General features: G+C 40.2%; 1 protein-coding gene across 4 annotated transcripts in view; it reads left to right on the top strand.

Moving 5' to 3' along the window:
• Positions 1–26,796, top strand: part of PTPN13 (protein tyrosine phosphatase non-receptor type 13) — a 125,299-nt gene that overhangs the window by 48,095 nt on the left and 50,408 nt on the right. For all 4 annotated transcript variants that reach the window (XM_071807956.1, XM_071807957.1, XM_065836854.2 and 1 more), the window contains 4 exons: positions 425–518; positions 9,903–10,466; positions 21,070–21,165; positions 23,518–23,617. In XM_071807956.1, coding sequence (XP_071664057.1) covers positions 425–518; positions 9,903–10,466; positions 21,070–21,165; positions 23,518–23,617 — 854 coding nt within the window. The remainder of the gene's footprint in view (positions 1–424; positions 519–9,902; positions 10,467–21,069; positions 21,166–23,517; positions 23,618–26,796) is intronic.

Genomic DNA, 26,796 nt, shown 5'->3' on the forward strand with positions numbered 1-26,796 from the left:
TTTTACATGTGTAATAACCTGTGTTGAGGTATCAACCTAAAACTTTCAGGTACAAGACATTTCTCCCTGTTACATAGAAAAGTCATCAGGCCGATCACAAGTTCCAGTCATGTTGCACACATGGAACAATGTTTTTGAGTGTTGCTTTCCCTTCAGTTTGCTGTAGGGCTGAAATGTCACAAGAGTTACACTCTTGTGAACTTAATCTACACTTACTGGAAAAAAAGTAGACCAAATGTGTGGTAAAAATAATGCACAGATTATTCTAATATTCTAATATGGATAATTCTAGGGGACATTCTCACTGCTGAACCTGTTTGTTTTTTTTTTTTTCATGAACCAATGCGTTTACCTAATGGACACTTGTTTCATACTACTGTGAACTCTTCCGATATATGACTTTGTGTTACTGTCCGTGTTGCAGGTGGATCAACTTTCTTGCAATGGAGACAGAAGAGTACAGCCAGACAGGAGCCAGGCTATTCGGGAGAGGCTGAGGGGAAAAGGACTTCCCACAGGTAAGTGCTTTGTTGCGTTAAAGATTATGGCAATAAAGAGAGCCCTTTGGAAGACCAAGTTTTGGTAGATTTTGCAGCCAAAGAAACGGAATAGGGGAGCACTTGCTGACATTCACAGAACTCTGATGATTCAGTGTCTACCTAAGCATTGATGTGGTGACATGAGAATAATTGTTTCAAGAAAATAAGCATCTTCTCACAGTTCAGTCCTGATGGTAGGAACAGGCTTTAAAGGTTCTCGGACAAAAGTTTTGTTTCTGGAGATGGGAATCTTCAGCTGAAAGTAGATCAGCTACAGGAACAGGAACGTTTTTCTTAGTTCCCTCTTTCCTGTGGACTTGGCTTTATCTCTTTGTAGCTCTAGTTGAACACAGTCTCTGTCCCTGCTTCCGAGGCAGCCCTGAACTCTTTTCTCCGCACACAAAGTTTTTTTCCACCTCTTCTGTTTTCCTGAAGAGAGGTGTTTTATGTTCTGTCACAGTTCTGCTGTGCTTTGACAGTGAGAGGTGGACATGGAGGCCAGGTGGGAATGTACCATTGCTTCAGGGAGGTAAGGAAAGAGGAAACCACTCATAAGTGGAAGGAGGACCATGTCATATTTGTTAAATGAGTCAGCTTGATAACCCTCAGCTATCAAGCTGGCCCAATAGTCCTCATCATCTAAACCCTATTTCTCTTAAGTATATTGAAAGTACCTGCTTGCATAGAGTGCTCCAGGGAATGCATGTTTGTGCATCGCTGTTCCAGTGAAAACAGTCCAAGCCTGGTCCCGAAGGTACTAGTTATTAATGAGATGCTCTTGAATACTCGATTTTTTTCCTCTTTTTGTCAAGATGAGCTGTGAACCAGCAAAATGTTTTTGAGTCACTGCTTGTGTTTCATGATAACTTGGTGTTAGGCTTCTCTCTTCACCTTATCCCTAGAAGCAGAAAATATTTTTTTTATTTTCTGTTATTTGAGCCTTTATTTTCAGAAAGGAATGGAAATTGTCAGTCATTCCTTTATTTTTTTGCGTTCTTTCTGTCCTGTTTCTACTCCAAGGTATTTCAATTACTTTGTATCACATTGGTTACCTGTGGCATTCTCATTATTTTTCTCCTTTTCCTTAGAGGGCTTACAACCCTGGTAACTTCCCCAAAACATTTCCCAATTCTACTTCTATTACCAGTCCAATTTCCTGGTATGTCTTACTAGCACCATCTTATTTCTCTGTATTTTGATCTTCAATTCATTCCTTGATCTCCATTTCGCTGAGCACTCAGGGAATATAGACTGTCAGTAAAACGCAAAATGTAAGAAAACAAAATCCACACATAACGAATCCAGCTTTCCTCTTGATGTATATACTGAGTTATGTATTTGAAAGTTAGTGAGGACCCAGTGAAATGGGTGTCTGATACTACTGAGAGACAGCTCACATTTGATTCAGGGCAATTTAATGCTCAGTTATTTATTTTTCTGTAACTGTATGCTTCTGCAAATGCTGCCAATAGCAGCATGGATCCACTGCCCTGGGGGCACAGCTTTTAGATTTATGGAAAAGTGAACTGTGGAATGTAGTACTAATTACACCGATGATAATCTCATTGATTGAAGAGCCACGAGTAGACAACCAGGTGAGAGTTTACACACTTTATGGCAGGGCTGACTCTACAACTAATTTATATTAAATTGATATTAAAGAATGTTTACTTTCAGTCAAGTCATACTCAGAACACTGTATGTTGGAACTGACATGGCCAGCAGAAATAGACGTGGCAAAAACTGGTGTGAGTCATCTGAACCAATGAGTGTTATTTAAGTTTCCAACTCAAAACACTTTAGGCCTTGAGAGTCTTCAAGAATTATTTTTGGAAGTTGCTTGATAAAATGATTTTGGTGTGACAAAAGAGTAAGTAGTTGTGAAACTCTTCCAAATATGAAGCAAGAATTAATTCATTACATTACTCTTTTTGCCACAAACTATGTCACTTGTCCTTCAAAAGGATGCACACTCTCTTTAAAGCCTGGCTGGAATCTCTCTAACTTGAAATCCTGCACCAGGGAAGTGTTGGTGAGTCACCTTTTGTGCTTATTTACAAAGTTCCAACTGTGTTGATGATCTGTGAATAACAAGGACAGACCTTTGCAGAGATATTTCGTCTTTCTAAAGAGATTTAGCTAACAGACATCTTAGCTTTGCTTCCCAGGGTCTTTTAACTCAACTTGTGCAATGTGGTAGAGTGTCCTGAGTTAACTTTGTGTGTTACAATACTACAGTGGTATCCTGCAAAATTCCCACCTTTGTCTCTGCTAAAGGAATATATGCCATTTTTAAAAGATCATTAAGGTTCACCTTATCTGTATGTAACACAAAATAATTGGAAATCCTGAACAAAATTTTAGCTGCTGATAAGGTCCCTGTTTAATTAGACTATACTCTCAGTCAGATGCAGCAAAAATGGTAGGTGTTGTAAAGTGAATAAAAGATTCTAAGGCTAAGTGAAGTTGATTTTCATTTTAACAGGAAATTCTAACTTTTAGTTACCCTTCTCTGGAATAAAAATTACTAATGTAGCTACCCAGCGAAAACTCTTGCACAGAAGAAAATGTACCCTTTTGCTTTTGATCCGAGGAAATTATTTGTGGATTGGTTTAATGCTGCATTTAGGTGAAAATGCAGCTTTTAGTCTATAAAGAAATGGTTTATAGTGATGATTTCCATGTGTCAACTGAAACACATTTTCTTCCTAAATCCAAACACACATCTTTAACTTATCAAAAAAAAAATACAACTTGAAAATCTCTCATCTGGAAATACTATTTTTTCCCCCCCTGTCTCCTCAGTACTAGAAAAAAAGAAGTGAGTAGGTGGAGAATAACTTTCCAGAGTTCAGCAAAACCAAATGGAAACCAGATGAATATTTAAAACAAACAAATAGAAGTGTTCTTTTGTGCTCCAGAAACCATGCCTGTTTTCCTCCAGTAACTGTTCCTGTTTGTATCCAGCAGTACTGCTGGTTGGTGTTGGTACAGGGATCTTTTAAGCCTGAGTTTGGTTCCTGCAGCTTTGCTGCAGCCTCAGCCTGGAAGCATTGGAGCTGCCGTCACAGTGGTGCTGCTGAGACAGAATGAGAATGGACACAAAGATCAGTGAGGAAACCAAACCAGAGGTGTCAAATGCTGTCTCGATGCAGAAAAGCAGCTCTGTGACTGAGCTTCTCCCAGGGTACACAGAAATCTAGGAGGAGAATTGCTGAGTGGCCTTTTTGCCTACTTGGTTGAGATATGTACCAGAAAGAAATTGGCTCATAAACCGAGTGGGAAAGAGCAAAGGTGCAGTTTCTCTCTTCTGCAACGGTGCTGAGGAAGGTAATAGGTAAAATGCTGCTTTTACGAAGTGCTGCTTGGCAAGGTTTGCAACCCCAGTTTTGAACAAGATGCCTGGATTCTAAAGGTATTTGTTTTTTTGCTAAAGGGGTCATGTCAGTCCAAAGCAGAACACAAATCGTTCAACAGGATTTATAGCTTGGCCATTACTTACAGCGCTTCTAGCAGTTCTTGTGTCCAGCTTGTTTCTTCCTTCACAAAGAATGCATTGTTGTAGGAGTAGTTACATCTGAAACTTGAATTTTCGCAACAGCTTAAAAAAAAAGAAAGAGGTGTCATATGTAGCAGTCAACCCACAGGCCAAATCTGGCACTGTTATCTTCTATTTGGCTCTCAGCCTACCCCAAAGGGATTGCAAACCCAACTCCTCCATCAGCTGCCCACTCAGATTTGAGAAAATAACTTCATTGTCTTGGGATAAGGGTTTTTCTCTTATTCTGTTTTCTGCTCAGAGGTGGTGTGGGAGATGTTTTTTGAACTCCTGTAGAATAATTTCCTCTTTTCAGACCTTCCGGTCTGGCAATGACAGCGTGTGGCTGTATACATGTATATATATAAGCATTGCTAAAATAGAGCTGAAAAAGGTATTTTATTTTGTACAAACAAAAGGCAATCACGCTTTAAAGAAACTTGAGCTGTATTTATTCAGTAGAAACAGATACAGCCTGTGATGGCACTGGCAGTGTTAGCACTTACGTAATATGTGATCAATTGCCTGGATGACCAAGCTGGTACGCAACTAATTGCAGACAGACTGAATTTAGGACCAGATAATGGGTCTCTTGCTCAGAGGAAAGTCAAACAGATTACTGTCAGTGTGAGTAAAAGATGGTTTGTGATTGACACTGCTGTCAAAGAGGGTGTAATTGCATTTATAGCTGAAGACACCAAAGGGGAAAAAAGGAAGCAGATCCATGGTTATTTAGCAAATACAACTTCCGCCAGTTGAAGGTGTGTGGAAAACTAGATTTTCGGTTTAGCACCAGAAGGGAATTTCAAAGTGAACTCTTGGTGGCTAATTGCTATTTTTATCGTATATATTCCCTCACTATATATTATACTTTGGAACAATGCAATTACTATAATTGCATTCGAATTATTTACAGTAATTATAAATAATTGCACTAATGTAACATCAAGTGGAGGATAAACACCTAAGGGCAATACATGAAATCAAGAACCCAGATACTATTCAGATGAGCATGAAGAAGAGGTTCGTTCAGCAGAGAAATATTTGGGGAAGGGGAAAACCTGGCTGTTGAAGTTACTTACGTGCTGTAGTATCTTATTTGCTAATTACTTGTCCTATCACCCTCAGTGGCAAGCAGGGAAGCACTTCTCTGTCCTGTTATACTCTTGGGTAACTGAAGCATGGAGTAGCTCTGTATGGTCCCAGGCGAGATAGTTAATGTCTTTAGTGGAGTCAAGAAACTTTGGATAGGTCTCTGGCACTTCCATTACAAATACAAGCCTTTTTTTTTTTTTTTTTTAAGGAAAGTCATAACAAGAATCTCAACATCCATTACAATTTAAAGACATAAAAGTTCCATTATGCAGTCAAGTTCCTTTTGATTACTAGTTGGAACTTTGTTATTCACATATATTTTTAACTGGTAGTTCTTCTCTTTATTTTCCCACACATTTTGTCATGAAAGACAGAGAAAAAAAGTTGGTGGCCTATTGACCTAAATAATTTGTATTTGTGTATGCCATTCAGCTGAAAATATGTGTTTGAGGGTGAGAGACATATACTGGAAAAGTGGTTTGAAGACTATAGTGTCAAAGAAGGGCATATGATTCCAGTCTGCTCTATTCTGGAGGTGTTCCGCTAGCTCAAAGCCAGAGATATGAGTCTTGTGCTTGAGAGAGACTTATTGCAGTCATTAAAGACCTTTGATCTAATTAATGCTGAGGGCAGTGTGAGGAAGTCTGGGGCAGGGGATGGAAAGTGAAGATGCCTGGTTTTGTGACTTACAAAGTCTATAAAAGTATTTTTAAAAAAATAAGGAGGGATAAGGACAGTTTTAAGTTATTAAAATAGAAGAATTGGCCTGGACTGACTGCTGATTGCCTAATCCAATTTGTTCATGGTATCTGCAATTGAGTTGCTTCTCTACTGAGAAGTCTTGTCCATGACTGTTGATCTCTGTTGCTGAGAGCAGGACGGATGCTGGGCTGGTATGAAGTAAGGATCTGAAAATTCTGTGTTTCTGTTTTGTTTCCATTTGCCCTCTCAGGATGCCCACCTTGAGCAGGCTGTGCACTGTTTGCCCATTAGGCTTTTCTTTACCTTTCTCTCAGGATAATTCTTAAACAGCTCATGTTGACACTATGAGACAGTTTGGGAACAGCTTTCTGAAATTATGTTATGTAGAGAGGGATGGGTTTTGCAAAGGTGGGAAGAAGTGCCCAGACACGTGAAAAGCAGAAGTGGGAATGGGGAGAGTACTAAAGGAAAGATGAAAGATATCCAAGAGAATTTTACAGTCTCAAGACTGAATGCTAAGGACAGCCGTAGATTTCTTTTGGTACTATGTGAAAAACTCATGTTGGCTGCATAAGTCAATTTGGACATGAGTTAGAGATCCGTAGATATCTCCACCTAGCAGAGTGGAAGAGCAGCTTGGGAGTGGAATGTCTCCTACACTGCTTTCTGATGGGACAGCTCATAGAACCATAAAATTGTTGTGGCTGGAAGGGACCTTCAAAGGTCATTTAGACCACCCCCAGGAGCAGGGACATCTTCAACCAGATCAGGTTGCTCAGAGCCCCATCCAGCCTGGCCCAGGGATGAGGCATCTACCACCTCTGTGGGCAACCTGGGCCAGTGTTCTGTCACCCTCATCATAAAAAAAAAAAAAAAAAAAAAAAAAATTCCTTACATCTAGTCTGAATCTCCCCTCCTTTAGTTTAAAACCACTACTTATTGCTTCAGGCCCTGATAAAAAGTTTGTCCCCATGTTTCTTATAGGCTCCTTTAAGTACTGAAAGGCCTCAATAAGGTCTCCCTGGAACCTTTTCTTTACGATGAACACCCCGAACTCTCTCAGCCTGTCCTCACAGCAGAGCTGTTCCAGCCCGCTGGTGATTTTTGTGGCCTCCTCTGGCCCCTCTCCAACAGGTTCATGTCTTTCCTGTACTGAGAACTCCAGATCTGGACACAGGACTCCAGGTGGGTTCTCACTAGCGCAGAGTATAGAGAGGCAGAATCACCTCAACCTGCTGGCCACATTCCTTTTGGTGCAGCCCAGAATGGGGTTGGTCTTCTGAGCTGCAAGTGCACATTACCGAGTCATCTCCTGTCTCGTCACACGGCTGAAAGTGTTTCCAAGCTGCAGTGATAAGCACTTTCCCAGTCATTGCTGATGATACAGCATTCATGGCATTCACTTTTCCTCATAAGGAGGTGGGTGGATGACCTGGGGAACAGAAAGCATCTCTGTTGTGCCGAGACAAGGAGCTTGTGTCTTATGAGCCTCCGTATGAACTGGGAGCAGCTTTCGTTATATGTAGTCTGAATTTGATAAGGAGGATGCTCCTTCCCCTCTAGCACTCTTCGTCGCTGGTGGCTGTGCTTCTTCACTGCTGTTCTCAGCAGCATAGAGCAGATATATTTGTGTCTGAGTTTTCCATGGTGACGACACCCACTGGTGTTGTGGTTCACTGCATACGATCTGGAAACAAGATAACACTTCAACATGCAGAGACCTCAGTGGTCTTTTAACCAGGAATATTCTTCTGAGTCATGACCAAAGATGTACCAAGTAATGGTGAATTTGCAGCCTCAGTAGGATATTGGAGTTGCAACTGTTTCTCTCTTTTTTTTTTTTTTCCTGATTTTCTTGCCATTGCTCTGCTTAGCAAAGTCTTGTGTGTGTAAATACTTTCAGTGTTGAATAGCTGTGTTGCCTTTTTTTTTTTTCCATTTAAAAAAAACCTGAAAACTCTGTGTAGGGGAGGTTGTGAGGTTTGTGGGGGGTTGTTTGGTTGATTTTTTGTTTGCCTTTTTTTGTTGTTTTGTTTCATTGTTTGTTTTTCTACCTAAAATTATCCTTGAACTCTCATTATTGGAGAGGACTCTGGGAACTCCTTTTGATTTGCTCTTTTGGTGACCATCTTAAATACGGCAGTATTGCAGGTTATATCTCCCTGTGAAATGGCTGAATTAAAATCCTATCCAGGAATGTCTGTCCTTGGTGTGCATGTACATGAATGTGAAGTATGTGTTTGCAGGGTGGATATCATCCCGCTGCTTTGAGTAGGTAGTGGGAACTTCCCAGTGAATGACTGTTTTTAGAAGGCTTTTTTATGTCTGTGAATATTATATATAATTTGCTAGCCTTATGAGTGATGTATAGCCTGAGAATAAGATTTATCTGACCACAAAGTTAAACATTTTGACTTGAGTTTAGGGTTAAGGTTGTATTTGTAAAATATGAAGTTATACATCAAATCCTTTCAGAAGATTAGTTCATTCTCTTTGGCAAAGGTTTTTGTTCTCTTGACTGCCTGAAACATGGGGGAGCTGTATAATTACTTGGAAGACGCTTTTTGAACAATCATGTATTTGTGTGTTGGTAAGAAGCAAGGGACTTCTTGGTTATGTTTGGTTTTAGTCTTCCTTTTTTTTTTTAAACATCTGTTGTTATTACACTAACACAGAAATAGAAACTGAAAACGAACAGCCTCTCTTCAAATGTAATATCAGCGTTGAAAACTGTGAAGCCATAAGCTTTCAAAGCACAATTATGAGTGTCCTTAAAGTGTTCTTTGAAACTCACTCACTTTGAGCCCATAACTGCTTTCTTTTGTGATGATCTCTTCAAGGCTGCTTCTTAAAAGATGCACCTGGTAATGTCTCGCTAGAGAGCTCTAAGAAAAGCATCACATGCCGTCCTGACTCCATCTTGGCATTACTTAGGCAGCCCACCCTGGAATATTTTTAGTTGGGTTTTCCTGTCAGCGGTATCATGGTGAGGTCGACATTGCCATATTAATCCAGTGTGTATGCTACAGATTGGAAAGGTTTGACTTCATAATAATTTTTGCAATGTACTCGGTCCGTTGGAGTTATGAGTAGATTGCTGCACGTGTGTTATGTACAATAGACTTTGGATTTTCACAACTTTAATAATGCAAAAGCATTAAAATTTTAGTTTGCTAACAGAAAGTCAGTAGCAGTGGGGGTAGTCTTTGTTGGTGTTCCTCTGCGATGTTACTGTTATAATTTTTTTTTTTTTATTCTCATCTCTGGAAGCCTTAAGAACGTGAAAGGTAAACTCATAGGTCATCTGTTGATGCGAAAAAAATTGATTATTCTTACCAATGTTTATAATGGGTTTTGTAAAATCAGGCTAATACTTTGAGAAAATTTTTTGGCTGAGACATTCATGGTCTTGGAAGCTCTGTGTTTTTTTGTTTTTTTTTTTTTATTTTAGAGTATTCTTTATCTGCATAGGCTGTCATCACCAAAAATAGTCATTAAAGGAAGATCCAGGATTTTTAAAATTCCTAACTACACAGTCATTCTTCTCTTACTACTGGCACTACTACAGGGCATCTGTGAATCTATGGAACAAACTTGGACTTGTTGTCATTAAAAAATTGTAGGTGGTGTCTTTGGGTGTGAGAGGTGAGAGGAACGTCTGATTTCAGGTTGATAATTAAAGAGTACTTTTGGTGATAGTCCAGGACAAAGTAAAACTAATGAGAAAACAACTTCCAAGATGTACATGATAGCAATTTTTTAAAATATTAATGCTGAATTATAGTAGGCCATAATTTTTTCTTGAACACTTCAGAAATAAAATAAATAAAATGCCTCTCAGATGTGAAGTAATTGAACTCCTGTCTTTGGAGACTGAGGCAGCCCTTTAAGTAGCCATCTGCATGTTTTTCATGGAAAAATCAAGACCAAAATGTGTGCTCAGTATGCACTTTAATAGTAAATAACTTCTGTTATGCTCTTGTATATTAAGTACAAAATTACATGTATGATATGTCTCCTTGTTGCAGGAAAAACGTTGGTGGTGGATGCACCTGATGGACACAAAGCTCACTTCTCTCAACAGACCATGCTTAACAAAGGACTTAGCAAGTCTATGGGATTTCTGTCCATTAGAGGAACGCAAGGTGAGGAAGAGTTTTTCCAAGGTGTTTCCTCAGATTGCAGCTCAGGACAGGAAGATGTTTTCTGTCCTCATAGATGTAAAACCAGTGAGTTTGAAAAAAAAGGTCACCTTCATACAGATGTCACTCCCAAGCGGAAAGTCTGGGCTTCCACCACAGATTTGCTTTGCACAACTGACAAGGCAGCTGAGAGGGACCGTGCTGGAGGCTCTCATGGCCACAACCATCAGTGTGAAGTGTTTACAGTACGGACTTCTTCTGCTACCAGAAACAAGGAAGCAAGATACTCTGATGGGAGCATAGCACTAGATGTCTTCGGACCACAAAAACTGGACCAAACACGCCATGTGCCTGAGACATCAACCTCTGCAGCAATATCAAGTGCCTTTGACAGGATAAGAGAAAGGCAGAAGAAGTTGCAGCTTCTGAGGGAAGCCATGAATGTAGAAGGTTAGTGAGGCTTTTTGATTTTCTGAGTTATTCCCGTCATTGAACAAAGGTTTCCCATTATGATAAATTTGAGTTCTCTTGTAGCAGCTCTTGAAACTGCCAAGATCTTCATTTTGTCTTCTATTTTTAGGTAAAGTGAAAGCACTAGAATGCCTGTTGCCAATGAAATTAAATATTCTTGTCCAAATTACTCACCCAGTGAAAGTAACTGATCTCTCAAAGCCAGCCAATATCAAATTCATCAATTGAAATTAAAAAAAGAGAAAAGAAGTTGGCAACAGCCAGTGGTCAAGTAATTTTCCTTGGAGGAAAATGCTGATCTCCAGCTACTAGAGATGGATATATTCCCAAGAGGAAAGAGAGAAATGTCATCTTCAGATCTCTGTTTTTGCACTGTATAACTTTGGCTGATGCAATTAAGCCTGTAAATATGAAATCTCTTTTGGACTCATGTTAAGATCTTTACTTCAGTGGGAATACTTGGCAACAGGTTCCTTCAGTTAATTAAAAGAATGCATGGGGGGTGAGGGGCGGGAAAGGTCTTTGTGTTTGCTCTGTGGAAAGTTTTCAAATGGTCTTTATGCAGAACCCTATAAGGGCAGCTGTGTATTTTGTTTGCTTTGAAAATGTGACGTGATTTTCAGAGATTGTAAATTTGGGACAGTTGGATAGAAACTGAGAGCAGAGTCAAATGCTGCTTGTGATGGACCAGAAGGCATAACTTAGTCATTTGAAGTATGTGGTAGAGGAGCTGTATGTACAGAGCTAGCTCAGTCGTTTATTCAGGTGCATTTAAAATTGGTACAGTTGAAAACTCAAGGCTGCCTGGCTGTTGTATGGCAGAAATAACTATGTGGAAAAAAAAATCACTTTAGCCCTTTTTCTGGCACTGAGGTGTAAACACCTCCTTAGGAACATCCCTATTAAGGGGAGATGATAAAGCCTTTTATCGAGGTCAAATTTGTAAAAATGCCTGATCTGTCCGCTGTGGCCATCTCGGGAGATGCCTAGATTGCAGTTAGCCTTTCTCTCCTATGCATGTGAGCCCTGTGCTCCAGAAAAAGTTATCGAAATGGCATAGGCAGTTTTAAAAGGTACTATGACTTCTGTAGAAGTTGTAGAGACAAGACAACCAGAGTTTGTTTTGTGCTATGAAATTAGCATCTTCCAATGAGGCGTACGTTATAATGTGAGCGAATGAATGTAGATGCAAGTAGTACTGTGGAGATACCATTGTTTATCTCAATAGACGTTCACCATTGGTCATTGTCTACTAAGATGTCTGATGGGATATATCGCGTTTTTGGTTTAAGAGCCTAAAGCTGAAGGGGACTATCTCAAGTGCATGAGTCAACTGAGATCTTTGGAGATAGGCAGCTGACAGAGTTTAAGAGGAGGCCGCTCCCTGCATTGGGAAAGCTCCATAGCCTTGTTATTCAGGAGCTCAGCTTTGTGCAGGTTTGCGTTGCACAACAGCAAAACCCAAAGCTTGGCCAAACCCATTGATGAGCAAGAGTTTATCATTCTCATTCAAACAGATTGAGAGACAGAAAATCTAACATGCAGTGCATTGCCAACTGAGATAGTTCAGATGTGTGAAACTACTCGGTTCATAAAGGGAATGGGTCAAAGTGCAAAGTAAACTGGGAACTGGGGCTTAATAGTCACAGGAGCTGAGTGAAAAATCTGTATAGGGAAGTTTGAGGCAATAACTAATGACTCACTGCCCATCCTTCTGAATTCAGTCATTACTTGCTAGAAAAAAAGTCAAGATATTTTCTCAATAGATACCTGGGTTGCAACATTCTTGTCTTATGAGTTTTGTACTTTCAGTAGAGGAGGAAGGTATGTTTCACTTGAAGTTAGGAGTACTCTGCGGTTTGATTTTAGGCTTGCATTTTTTTGTTGTTTTTTGTTTTTGTTTTTATTTTTTTGTCAGTTAACTACTTAAGAATTTTGGGCCAAAACCTCGTTGTGAACATTAATTTTTAATAAGAACCCCTTCAAAAGAGTATTTTAGTAAGATGGATGAGATAGTTTTTCACATAGGAGTTAGTTGCTGTTGTGTTTGACAGGGCTTGAGAAGCCTCACTGAAGGCATTCTGTTCGACCTCAATGAGCAGATTGAACATAGTCTACTAGTCTGTTATAACTTCTGTTCCTTTTTTTGTTCTGTATGTTTTGCTATTCCCTATCTCACATCTTGTTTACAACTGACGAGTCCCTTGAGATCTTTTGTAAAGAGAACCTATTGCTAGTTTCATCTGTCAAAGAAATGAAAAATCCTGCATGTAAGTTTTTGTGTGTTACTATTGTATGTGATTTTCAAACACTTAGTGGCTAGACAGATACTTCCAAGTGTCAGGCATTATCAAGTGTGTGTGGAATTGCTCTTCTGACATATACCCAGCCTAGCTGAGAGATGTGAGCAACTGCGTGGAAAGCTGTGGTAAAATACATCATGTATCTTGATAAAGGTAGTGGTGCTGATTTCTTGGACAGCACTTGATGTGAGGCTTAGTGCCCACCTTAGCTGGTAGTTACATTGTGGACAGGTGGGCAACAACTAGAAATGGAGTGGAAAAGAAGTCCACCAAAAATGGCAGTGAGTACTACTCTGCCTACATGGGACAGAGCATGACCTCAAAGGGTAGGTGTTGACAGGAAAATGAGGGAAAGAGAATAAGGTATTTGGAAAGCTTGTGTTGTCAGGAATAAGGGTTCTGTTCAGCTTGAGGGGTAGACAAAGGGCAAGGAGCCGTCAAAACAGTATTGGACTGGAGACAATCTGACTTTTCTTTGGTAAGTTTGGGTGTATTTTCAATTTGATTGAGTCCAGGTCTTGGTTACAGTTAAGTCTGTGAAAATTGTAGTAAGCCTCTGCTTTCAACTGTACATTGTTTTTCAGTTTTTAACTTGGGAAATGGCATTGGACCCTCTGCGCACTAAACTCAGCCAGGTAAAACTTCCCTCCTCAAAGTACAAAGGAGCTGGAGCGACACATGGGTTATTTCTTCTTTAACTTATCTTGGGTTAAGCTGGCAAACTTTTTTGTTATTCGTAAAACCTTGAGCCGACTGTCTTGGAAAAAGAAAATGTTCTCATGCACAGACTCTGGTTTGCCAAGCTTTCACTCAGAACGGATTTTTACGATCCAAATTATAAACTCATGAAAAGTAGTGTTTATAGTGGAAAGAATGACAGAGCTTTAATTACAGCTGTGCTGTAACAGAGTAGTTTGTAGTAAGCTACCAACCATCTAAACTGCACTATAATCTACAGTGAGAACGTCGTGGATTTAACCTCACAAGCCTTCCAAAGACAGTGTCATTGCAAGTGCCGTGCTCATGAACTTGCTGGTTTATATGTTGTTCTGCTGTATCGTTTCAGGGTTGAAGTTGTATATCTCTTGTATACTAAAGAAAGTTTGGGTCTTTGTGATTAGGTGCTTAGCCAGGTTGGGGAAAGGGAAAGAGACTTATATTTGACTTCAGGTGTAGCCAGTTCTGGACATTAAGAACAGACTCTAAAAATATGTATTAATCTTGCCAGGGAATGAGATACCAAGTTCTGCATCTCTGCTGTTATTGTTCAGTCTTCTTTTTTTTGTTATGTAGGGTTTTTTTGGCTTAGACAGAATTATTTAGAGTTGTGAAGTTGTTTCTGTTAAACCCAAGCAGTTTATCTGTACCAGGGGAGCAGATAATGGTTTTGTTTTCCTTTTGAAACTTGGTAATTGTTGCTTGGCACCAACTGCTAGCATCCCATTTCAGAGGGAAAATAACATTCTACCTTTTACGTTTTGCAAGCCTGCATTGCCACTGAAGAGCATGGAGCGTCACCCGTTCTCCCTTGCTCCCAGCTTTCTTTGCCTTCTCACCCACAAAACTGATGTTATTTTCTGAGAGTGGTGAAGGGTAAACACGCTTCGGTTTTGGAATCTCGGGCCTGCCTTCAAACAGCACAATGGTAAGGGGCAAGGCTGTGAGACAACAGCCTTGTACAAGGCTCTCCCTTTTATTTGCTTGGGTAGCTTTCCCTCTCTGGAATGTACACATAATTCAAAGTGAATTGGCTTGTGCTGATTGGGGTGAATGTGCATCCTTCTTTTTTAAAACGCAGCTTTGCTTATGGGGGTGTTGTAAATGAGACACATGAGGGAGTGAGCTGTAAAGATTGCCCATGTCCTGGTGGAATACAGGAGCACAAAACCAGTTGGGAGAGTACTAAAGTACCTGTCTGCGGGTTGAATAGCAGACAGGGAGGAAAAAGAGGGGGGGATACCAAAAAAGCTGATCTTGCTGAAGCTTTGGCACACCAAATTCAGAGATGGAGGAATGGGGATGGTTTGAAAATATTCTCTAGACTTTGTTAAATGTTTTGGCAGTTGGGAACCACGTGAATCCCAGAGCCTCAACTTAAGTTTATCCCGCTCTCTCTTTACATTTGATTTTCTCCAACTGAAAACAGAGGTGATTAAGCCCTGTCTTTTTTTTTTTGTCCACTGACTCCTGCCTGGTTCATACAGTCAGCAAGAGGCAGCAATATTCTCTGTTTCTGGAGATGGGTTTCTGCTTCCGAAGTCTTCTGTGCCATTATCTAGCAAAACAGTGTTCTCATTAGCTACGTTGAAGAGTCATCTGGACCCCATTTATAAAATTCCATATTATGACTGTATGTGTCTAGGTGGAGAGTTACAGTTAGGGATACTCTAAATGTCCAGATTTTAAAAGCTCTCTTAGTTTGAAGCTGTATTTTTGAAAAAGCGAAAATTTCTGCAGGTAATCAGGCATCCGTTGGGAGTAAATTTATCCCAACAAACAAAGCTCCAGAAATTTGAATTTGGGAGCTGCTGTAGAAGTGGATTAAATGAGAGACTGGATTTGGGGCAAAAGAGAAATAGCCACTTTACAAACTCACCTCTGTGAATTCAGTGAAGTGTGCATACTTTCTTTTTCTCTTGAATTGTGTGTACTCAGTTCATGTGTAGGCTAAGACAAGGAAATGGGAGTCACCCATACTGGTAGATCTGCTCGCGGGTGAAAGCAAATTAAGGTTCAGTTTACACGTCTTACAGTCATTGTGCTGCAGTATGATTCAAATTCACTGCTGGCAAAATGGATTGTCCTGTGGTTGGTATGTCTGGTAAGGATAAGTTTCATTTAGAACGATATCCAGAAATCACACTAATGAAGCTGGAGGGTAGGATAATGGACTGACTGATACTATTTTAGATAGAAAACTTTCAGTTGTTAATTTTACTGAGGCTGCAGAAGTTGTCTTTTCAAGGAAAAATAAAATGTTTGTGGGATTTCTGTAAAGTACAAGTACTCTGGCATCAGCCACTATTATTTTGTTGTGAATTACATAGTTTAACATAAGGTAACAGCTCTTAAAATTCTCTTACAGTTCCATAACTGCACAGCAAAGTGGCATCTGCTTCACTGAGCTTTCAGCAGCTCACTTAGTCAGGGATTATCAGTTTTCAGTCAACACTTCACAATTCTCATTTGGGTAAAGCATTTAAATTCAAATGAGCAAACAAACAGCTTCATTGGCCAAACTTTCCACCTGTGACCACTTACATGCCTCATCCTAGATGGCATGATCCAGATCCAGAAAGTAAGGTTATCTTTCTAAGTACAAGACAATGAGTTCTTAGCAGACCCTGGAACTGTTCTCTTTAATCTTGCTGCTTTCCTTTCCAGCCCACCCCTAGAGATGTGTGTGTTCTGCAATTTTTTCTTCCTGTCACTCAGATCCTGCTAGACCCTGTGCATCAGGTGTCCCTTTGGCTCTCTAGGGAGCCTCCTGGATGCCCAGTGACTTGAGCTGCATGCTCAATACAGCGTTTTCATTTAGAATGTGGGTAGTGGAAATCTTGCAGGTTAAAATGAGCCTGTTCCCCTGGGAGGCTGGATGGATTTGCTTCCCATGTCCGCTTGTTCGATATGAATCCTTACCAGGGATTTATTCTGGATCTCTACATTCTTCCTGTTAAACTTGTGCTGCCTTGCATAAGATAATTCAAGTTTCCTTAGATGAAAAGAGGAAAGGGAAGAGTAAATACGACTCTAACTTACTGGTTAAACTCTTCTAAAAGCAGCAGTTCCCAGCTTCTCTTCAAAAGATGGCTTCTGTGTTTTAAATGGTATTATAGTAACACTCTTAAGTAATAGAAACACCTACCCTTCAACCTCAAAGGGCAAACAAGAACTCCCTTCCTGTCACAAAACTGACTGTTTAGCTCTGCCATTTTCTCTGTACAACCAGTAATAATTCTGTAATAATATGTATTTGACAACCTGTGTATCTAATGTGAGTCATGTGTTTAGGATAATAGAATTCCAAGCTAAATGTGGTTCTCTGATTTCGGTTGAAGTTGGCTGAGATGAGACTTTCTGTAAATCACTTGTCTGGGCTTGCATGTCTTGTCTTGCGTAAATAGCGTGTTTTGTTATTTTATGCTGGGTTGGGTGCCTGTAAGGTTGTGCTCTGCTAGCTTTGATAGGGAGTTTGAAAAAGCACCACTACAGCACTAAGCAACGCAAGTTGTAATGCTTCATTTGTCTCTGCATCGTGGTGTTACTGTGTATTAATACAAGTTTTATTTATTAATATTAAAATATGCTTAAACCCAGGTTTGTTAATCTACTAAGGTATGAAATGACTCGAAGTGTTCTGGTAACAGATGGTAATCTAAACACTGAAATATTAAGAAGGGTAACTGGTAGAATAATTTTTGCTACAATGTGCTTCATGTTTTCATGTTTCTAGAAGTTAAATTCATACTGAATTGATACTGACTGTCTTCAGTCAACAAAAATTGAAAAACAAACAAAAAAAACCCAAGCAAATAAACAAAATCCAAACAAACCAACAAAGGCCATTCAAAAATCCCGGGGAAAATTGTAAATTTGGGAGATAAGTTGTTCGATTGTCGACTGTATCTTTTATTGATAGTATCTTTCAGTTCCTTCATAGCCAGACAGACTAGAAACTTGTCCTTATTTTTGAAACTATTATATGAAAAGCTTAACTTTTAACTTGATCCCGTAATTGGGACTTTATGACCTTTGGAAGCCACTTCTTAATTAGAAGAAATTTGGCTTGGCCATGAACCAAGTGCCTTCTCTGAAATTAAATCCTTTATGTTAAGTGTTCTAATTGAGGAGAGTTTGCTGGAGGAACATGCATTATTTGGGGAATTTGCAAGCAATTATAGATATGGTAGTGTCAATAGTTATAATTTAATGGAATGTTTGTAGTTCTGCAGTGCGCATCCTGTCCATGCCCTGGAAAAGATGATTTTTGGTTAAGAGAAGGGGAAGTGCCGGGAGCACGTGTAGGAAGGGTGTATAGCCGTGTATATACCAGCACAGAACTGGAAGGTGATTACTGAAGAGAAGATGCCCCAGCAGCAAACAGTTCCATATCTGGAAATATTTTCCCTAAACTGGGCAAAGCAAAGCAAAATCTAGAGGTTTTACCCCGGAGTTCAGGCTGTAGCTTGATTGCCTTTACACTTTCGTCCCTAGGCTGAACAGTCATTGATGCAGGCCCGTGTGGAAAGGTGCTAAAATGCCTCCAGAAGATAAGAATTCCTTTGCTTGTGTGATTGGGATAAGTTGTATGGTCTTGCTTGGGGGGAAAGGTGTGACAAGAAAGGAGGGTGATCTCATCTCTGGCTCTACTGGTGAATGCTGGGAGAATAGGTCTGAACTGAGCTGGGCCTCCTGCAGAGGGCTGTGCAAACGCTGCGATACGTAGTGATCGGGAATCTGACTTTATGTTTCTTGGCTCGTGAACTTACCCCTTGGCCTACAGCAGGGTTCCAGCTCCTGCTGTAACAGGATGAGTCAAGAGAAGTCAAATATCCTGCAGAGTCAGATACCATGCCACCATGTACAAGTACTTGTTTTGTCTTTTAACTGCCTGTTTCTGTTTTACTACTTCTTTTTTTTTTTTTTTGCAAATTTTCGTGTCTTGAAGAACCAGAGTGAAACCACAATTTGTGCGTGATTCAGGAAGCCCAGGCTGCTGACTAGGTGGAAAAGAATGAATCTGTTTAAAATGTCATGTTATATTTTGTTGTTCCCTTTCCATCCTCTTGCTTCAAAGTCAGTCTAGCAGACTTGAAAAACCTACATCTAATAAAGCTGCTAGGAAAGAAGAGATCTGTTTTCAGTTAAATATTTCTGTACTGTAGCTCCAGTATCATGTTTGGATTGATGCCTCACTTAACCCCTGGTAGTATTTTAAAAATACATCTCCAAAAACTGCCCGCTGAATTTGATTTTTATTTCCCTCATAATTGATAGATTGGCAGCAGATTTCTTTGTTATAGAATCTGGAACACTGAAAGTAGCCATTGTGAAAGACTGAAGCAAACATTCCCCTCAACACCCCCAAATAAATTCTCTGCATCATGCTGTAGGTTGGTTTGCAAATGTGCAAATTGCTCCTTTTTGAGCATAATGTGAAATGTCCTTGCAATTAGTTTGGGTTTATGCTGCTAAACTGTGCAACTGGGATAGCCTAACCAGAGCAGTTGTTTTCATGGGCTAATTGGCTGCTTTGCTTGCTTTTCCCAGTTTTCTTAAAGAATCTTGTATTTGGTGGGACAGTGGGGAATTGCACAAGCCAAGTGTCCAGGTAGAAATGGAGGAAATGCCAGCTTTAAGGAGGAAAGTTTTGGAAACAGATGTTCCAGAATTAATATGAACTAGTCTTTAGTCTCGGTCAACTGCATTGTCTTACATTTTACCATGCCTTTTCCTAATGCGGTGTTTTCGCTGCTTCTGTAGGATGTCTGGATGAGTAGTGCTGTTGACTGCACATCTAACTTGTCCTCTCACCTAATATGAGTTACACCGCAAGTTTATCATTCTCACAGGATTTTCAACCAGGCTTTCTGCTTTGTGGATGTGGGAAGCTGGAACCTCCAGCTTCTTTTATGCGGCATTCAGACTTACCTTTTAAGTAACAATGGATGGCATTGAGACTCTGTGTCAAAACATAGTTTTGACAATGTTATTGATGAACCTAAAATATGTTGCTCCTTAATGATGAGTTTAAAACTATTTCAGATCACAAAGGTAGTGATAAACCACAGTTGCTAGCACTTGCATTAAGTTCTCTCAGTTAATTAAGGATAAAGGAATAAGTATTATTAGGGCAAGCTTGGATTCTCGAGGTGCCTGTCTGCACACAGCTTGCTCATCGGAGCCCTAAGCCGCTATATTAAGCTTCAATCAACTATCCTGGATTATCTTGATCTAACTCTTCTTCAAAAACTCCTGATGCACAACCTCACTAGTTAACCTGTTCCTTTGTACTACCACTCTGTTGTGGAAAAAAAATTGTTACTGATGTCTGAGCTGAATATCTCAACCTGCAAATATAGCTGTTGTCTTTTAATTTGGTTTGGTTTTGTTACTCCCTTCTAGAAAGGCGAAGCAAAGTTAACTGAATTTTCTGTATAATTTTTGTTGCTTTGTGTTGGAGATGAACCTAGTTTTCTAGTTATGTCCTCAGTAGCACTGAATAAAATAGAAACAATAAAATTATTTCTTCTGTGTAATAGTTTTGTTAATAAGGTTTTTCTCTGAGTAACTTGATCACTGATGTTAATCATTCTTGCTGAACCTGTGGTCTGTTCTAACATTTCACCTCCTGTTGATGCTTGCTTATGTACTGCCCGTTTTGCATTCTTACATTTTATGTTCCTTGCTCTAGAGATTTGTACTTCTCTTCACAGCAGTTACATGTGTTTTCTCTGTATCATCACCTTTCTTGTCAAAACTGTTACCTAATTGGATCAGAGACAGCCTTCTAGCAAAGAAAAGCATCTGAAGTGTCCCCCCACTTAGTGAAACATTGGCAGTCCCAAAATGTGGGGAATTTTTCTTCTGTTTTCTGCTTTTAGACACGCTATGTGGTGGTTAATTTGCTGTGAGAGAGAGTTGCACATGTCAAGTACTTATCTTTTCTGTGAAGTCCTTTGCTCTAGGATGTTATTTAAAGAATCCATTGAGAGTAGGAACTGAGACTGTGCTGTTTTGCTTTCTTATCACATGCGTTTAGCTGTTCTGGTTAATTAAATATCCTAGAGGGGCTTATTAATTGACTGTTAATCTTATTTTGTGGATGTCAAAGATGAACTGAATGAATTACTATTTTTCAGTTCCTGCTTTGTCTCTGTGGGTATTTTTCCTTTTTCATCATGAAGGAATCAGAGACTGAGTCCCAGCGGTTACTTTTTACACACAAGAGGTGTGTAAAAGAGGTTTTGATTGCAGAGGGCATTGGGTTTTGTTGGTCTTTTAACTGTTAGTTTTATCTTGAGAGTGATGATGGTTCGGTGATGTTCAGAGGACAGTGATAGCCATGAGAGGCCAGGCAGACCACAGAACCTTCGGGCTGCAGAGACAGAATGAGACTGCACAGTATCTGTTTGCTTTCAGACTCCATAACCACAGACCAGAATTTAAAAATGTTTTGAAAATATTTTTTAAAATTTCAAATGTTAATACGCATTTGATTTTTTTGCATTTGACCTGTTGCTCTCTTACTCCTCTGATATCCTGATTTAAACTTTCAGAGCCTTTGAGAAGGTACAAATCTTACCACAGTGACGTTTATAGTACTTCAAGTGAAAGTACATCTGTTATTTCTTCGGAACAAGATTTTAGGCAAGGTAAGACCTGTGTTTAAAAAATTCTAAAAAAAAAAAATAATTTTTTTAAAAACTGAATTTAAAAAAAAAAAAAAAAAGGTTCAAGATTAAAAATAGACCCAAAATTATGAAGTTAAATCTTTAGTAGGAGGATAGGAGGCTTGATAATTACCATTAATCCGAAGTTGTAAGATGATCTCATGTAATTACAATATTGTGTATAGTTCAGCGTATTTGGCAGATGGTTCAAAAATGACTTTGACATGTAGCACACTGAAAGGGAACTTGGTAGGAAAACCTGGAAATGGTTAACTTTTAATTGGAGTGCTTGTTTTAAATTATGTGCTGACTTCAGAGGCACAAAAATGATTGAGTTGTTTTACAACAGTAAATTGCAAAAGCTTTTTATGAGACATACGTGGTTTAATTATTTTTATATCAGTTGGTTTTACTGTGAGGGTTATATGACTGATAATTTATAGGCCAAGGACTTCAGTGTAATGCAAAAGTAGTAGATACTACAGGATATTCGCAAGATAAATTTAAGTAAGTTCTGTGAAATTAATGGATTGGAAAAGCAGGAGATGGTATGAAAGAGTGTTCGCTGATATATGGCAGGAGGGATTTTCATGACGCAATGGAAACACAGCATGGAAGTAAATATCTGGTGCGTTTTTTGAAATACATGCTAGAATGGTGAAAAGAAGTCAAGCAGAGAGCACAGCTGATTAAATGCATAATCAGCTTTGCAAAATCATGCAGTGGAGACAAACCATTTTATGAAAACATGGACAGAAAGCAATATTTAGGAAGCTAGAGCATAGCTGCACTGTAGATATTCTGCACACACAGAATTCCAACCCAGCCTTCAGGTATTTGCTGCTCTCTCAACCCTCCTCATCTTCCTCATCTTTGTCTGTCTTCCTGCTTACTGAGCCTGAAGCCTAAGGAGCATATACGAGCAGCAAGGCTCCTGTAATGCATTCCTTTTTATTGCCGTTTAGAACAGGCTGTTTATGTGTTCCAGTCCGAAGTCAACAACTCCTAAGTTTGTACAGGCAAAGAGAGAGCTCCTTTCTGGCTACTAACAGTAGTATTGCTGGTCTCAGTGAAATGACTATCGAAAAGAACTGTTTTCAGATTCCAAGGGGCTATAATGTGTTCTGCAAGAGCTCTCCTGCTAGCTCTGTTTATTGAGAGTACCGTAAGAGATGAAAGTGAAGTGGTTTGCAAAATCAGACCTGATGTTGTGGTTTAACCCCAGCTGGCAACTAGGGCCACACAGTCACTCGCTCATCCTGCCCCGCCCCCCACCAAGTAGGATGGGGGAGAGAATCAGAAAGGGAAAAAAACCCTCATGGTTTGACATAAGAACAGTTTAATAGGACAGCAAAGTAAGAGAAGATAATAGTAGTAACAATAATAATGGGATATACAAAACAAGTGATGCACAATGCAATTGCACACTGCCTGCAACACCAATAGCTTGTTCGCTCCCAAGCAGCAGTATTTGCCCCCTAGCCAACTCCAGTGTCTAAGCTGAGCATGATGGCATATGGAATGGGATACATACCCATCTGGCCGGCTTGGGTCAGCCATCCCGGCTGTGCCTCCTCCTAGCTTCTTGTGCATCTGGTAGAGCATGGGGATCCAAAAAATCCTTGACTACTGAGCAGCAACTGGAGCATCAGTATATTACTATCATTCTGCTCATATTAAGTCCAAAACACAGCTATGAGAAAGAAAATTAACTCCATCCAGCCAAAACCAGGACAGTTGGTAAGTGTCTCAGATGCTGCTATGGGAAAACGTACCAGCAAAAGGTACAGGATAGCAGGTTAGTATATTACCAAAAGATTTATTTTATTTTATTTTATAAAATTATAAGGAGGAGTCAGATCCCAAGAATAAAAATCAAACACAGAGCTCAACAATATATGTGCTGGCTTCTTCACTCCCTTCTTGTGAACTGGATGCATAATTACCTAGCTGCTCTTATTCTGTTCTTGTTTTGCATGATCTCTCTGTCACTTGTATGTCTCAACTCATGGCTGACAAAGAAACAGGTCACCTTGGAAAGGTATCCATGCAATTGTGCCTGGCGTTTTTTTTCAGCCTTCCTTAGTATACTTTTTTAAAGGATTTGTGTAGTGCAGCTGTCTTTGTTGGGGGAAACTATAAGATTCTTTTGAAAACTGAAATAATCTTCATAATGCTAGTTTGTCTAATGCTGCAGTGCTGTTGTGCAGAACACATGAATCTGATTCCTTCTAAGTAATCTCATATGACTTGATAATTCCTTGATTTTTAGATTGGATTACTCTGTGTGCTTTGTTGCGCCGTCAGGTATTAATTTGTCTTTTGGTTTGCTAGTGAGAAGAACTGAAGGTTTCAAGAGAGATGATGCCAGTGGTGCTTTGCCAGCTGCTGATGATGTCTCCACACCAAGTCAAGCTAATTCTCAGCGAGCAAGGTAAACCCTGTGAAAACAGTATGTCTTGAAGTGCTGTGTCTTTATCAAAAACAGCCTTCTAAATCTGCAAGCAAAATTTTCACTCCCATCCCAGTTTCTGTTTAAGGTTAATAAATGGCATGTTGTACTTGAAGGAAATTAGCATTTCAGAACCACATATTGCTGTCTGAAGTAAAAGTCTTGTGGTGCACTGGGGCGTAGAGGTAAGTATATCAGTTAGGAGTCGAAATTGAGTTGCCATATTTAAGGGAGACTGGGTTGTGCTCTGTCAAGTTGCGATATCTGTCAGAAGGGACCATGTTCTGCTTGGAAATATTTAATAATTTTAATTTTGATTGTACTAAAATTAAGTTTTTAAAAATATTTATACCAATTATTTTGCATTTTTTTATTTAACAGGGAAATTACGGAATTCAGTTTCTTTGAAATAAGCCAAAAGCCACACATTTGATTGGTTATTCTGGCAAATTAGTTTTATGTTGTTGTGTTTGGATGGATGTTTTTTTTTCTTTTGCATAACCTCAGAACTGATTATAGACAGGCCACTTCAGTATCAATTTATGCTTTTTGAAATGTATTTTGCTATGCTGCATATTGTAATATGACATCGGTTTGCTTTTTATTTTTCCAGTGCTGTTCATCAGTCTTGTTTTAAAAAGTAGGTTATACTTTGTATGTCTCACCTTAGTACAGCTTTTTTGTACAGCAGCAATGTGTTTTGCCATACCTGTTAGATTTTGAGAGAGGTTACAGTTTCAGAATTTTTATTGACAGGGAACTTCTAGATTACAGTATCACAGTATGTTTGGGATTGGAAGGGACCTCAAAAGATCATCTAGTCCAATCCCCCTGCTGGAGCAGGAACGCCTAGGTGAGGTCGCACAGGAATGTGTCCAGGCAGGCTTTGAATGTCTCCAGGGAAGGAGACTCCACAACCTCCCTGGGCAGCCTGTTCCAGTGCTCTGTCACCCTCACTGAGAAGAAGTTTCTTCTCAAATTTAAGTGGAACCTCTTGTGTTCCAGCTTGATCCCGTTACTCCTTGTCCTATCATTGTTTGCCACTGAGAAGAGCCTGGCTCCATTCTCATGGCACTCACTCTTTATATATTTATAAACATTAATAAGGTCACCCCTCAGTCTCCTCCTCTCCAGAGCCCCAACTCCCTCAGCCTTTCTTCATAAGGGAGGTGCTCCACTCCCTTAATCATCTTTGTTGTCCTATGCTGGACCCTCTCCAGCAGTTCCCTGTCCTTCTTGAACTGAGGGGCCCAGAACTGGACACAATATTCCAGATGGGGTCTCACCAGGGCGGAGTAGAGGGGAAGGAGGACCTCTCTTGATCTACTGACCACCCCCGTTGTAATACATCCGGGGATGCCATTGACCTTCCTGGCCACAAGGGCACAGTGCTGGCTCATGGTCATCCTGTTGTCCACCAGGACCCCCAGGTCCCTTTCCCCTACACTGCTCTCTAATAGGTCATTCCCCAACCTATACTGGAACCTGGGGTTGTTCCTGCCCAGATGCAGGACTCTACACTTTCCCTTGTTAAATTTCGTCAGGTTATTCCCTGCCCAACTCTCCAGCCTGTCCAGGTCCCGCTGGATGGCAGCACAGCCTTCTGGCGTGTCAGCCACTCCTCCCAGCTTAGTGTCATCAGCAAACTTGCTGATAGTACATTCAATTCCCTCGTCCAAATCGTTAATGGATATATTGAATAATATTGGCCCCAGTACTGACCCCTGAGGCACTCCACTAGATACTGGCCTCCAACTGGACTCTGCACCATTGACCACCGCTCTCTGGCTTCTCTCTTTAAGCCAGTTTGCAACCCACCTCACTACTCTATTGTCTAGACCACACCTCCTCAATTTAGCTGTGAGGATGCTGTGAGGGACTGTGTCAAAGGCTTTACTGAAGTCAAGGTAGACCACATCCACCGCTCTGCCATCATCCATCCACCTTGTTACATTCTCATAAAAGGCTATAAGGTTGGTCAAGCATGACTTACCCTTGGTAAAGCCATGCTGACTGCCCCTAATGACCCTCTTATCCGTGATATGCCTTGAGATGGCACCAAGGATAAGCTGTTCCATTACTTTCCCAAGGACAGAGGTGAGGCTGACCGGTCTATAATTACCCAGGTCCTCCTTCTTGCCCTTTTTGAAGACTGGAGTGACATTTGCTTTCCTCCAATCCTCGGGCACCTCTCCCGTTTCCCAAGACTTGGCAAAAATGATGGAGAGCGGTCCAGCAGTGACTTCAGCCAGCTCCCTCAGCACCCGCGGATGCATCCCATCTGGACCCATGGATTTATGGATGTCCAGACTATTTAATTGCTCCCTAACCCAGTCCTCATTGAAAGTTTCCTTCTTCTAGTTTCTGCCAGACACTGAATCAGCTCGGAATATTTTCTCAAAATGATTCAAATGGCCTTTGTAGTATGGGGAAACAAAAAGACATGTGTTTTCCCTGTCTTCCCTCACCACATTACAACAACAAAGACTTCTCATGGGAGCCTTTTGCTTTGTTTGTGGTGGATCAGGAGAAGGATTGCTGTTGTACTTAATATTTTAGAATATTTATATGTTTTCGGCATAAGTTGGATGGCAATCCTGCTCTATCCTGTTAAAGAAACTTAGAGGTGTCTGAAGGTTGGACCTGTTTGAGGTGGTGTGGCAAAACTGTCAAAGGTGTTCATTTAGCGTATAGGGTGATGTGCAGTGAAGAGGAGGGCTTAGATCCATGCTTTCACCATTAAAATACATGAACATCTGCTTCTCGCACTGTGTTGTGTGCTTTAAATGGATCTGGCTAAGGCAGGTCTCAGATGAACTGTATCTGATGAACAGTAGTTTGGAAAATTCGACAGCTTTTCTGCATCACTTTTCTTACTACTTACACTTTGCCTGAAAAGTGCAATGTCATTTAGTAATGTATATATTGGCATTTCTTGCAGGGGAGAAGGATTTAAGCATTCCTTAGCTGAGTGATTGCTGCTTTGTTGGCAGGAATATGGGATCTCTTTGTGTAGCAGCACGTATGTTAGACTGCAGTGTCCAAGCAGTCTTAGAAATCTAGCGTGTTTTGACACAGGAGAATTTGGGCTAGTGTCTGAGCATTCAGGGCAAATTTTCAAGGACTCAGGTTACAGGTTTGTGTTCCATGTAACCCCACTA

Source organism: Patagioenas fasciata, chromosome 4, assembly GCF_037038585.1.
Source record: "Patagioenas fasciata isolate bPatFas1 chromosome 4, bPatFas1.hap1, whole genome shotgun sequence".
In the NCBI taxonomy this organism is placed as follows: Eukaryota; Metazoa; Chordata; class Aves; order Columbiformes; family Columbidae; genus Patagioenas; species Patagioenas fasciata.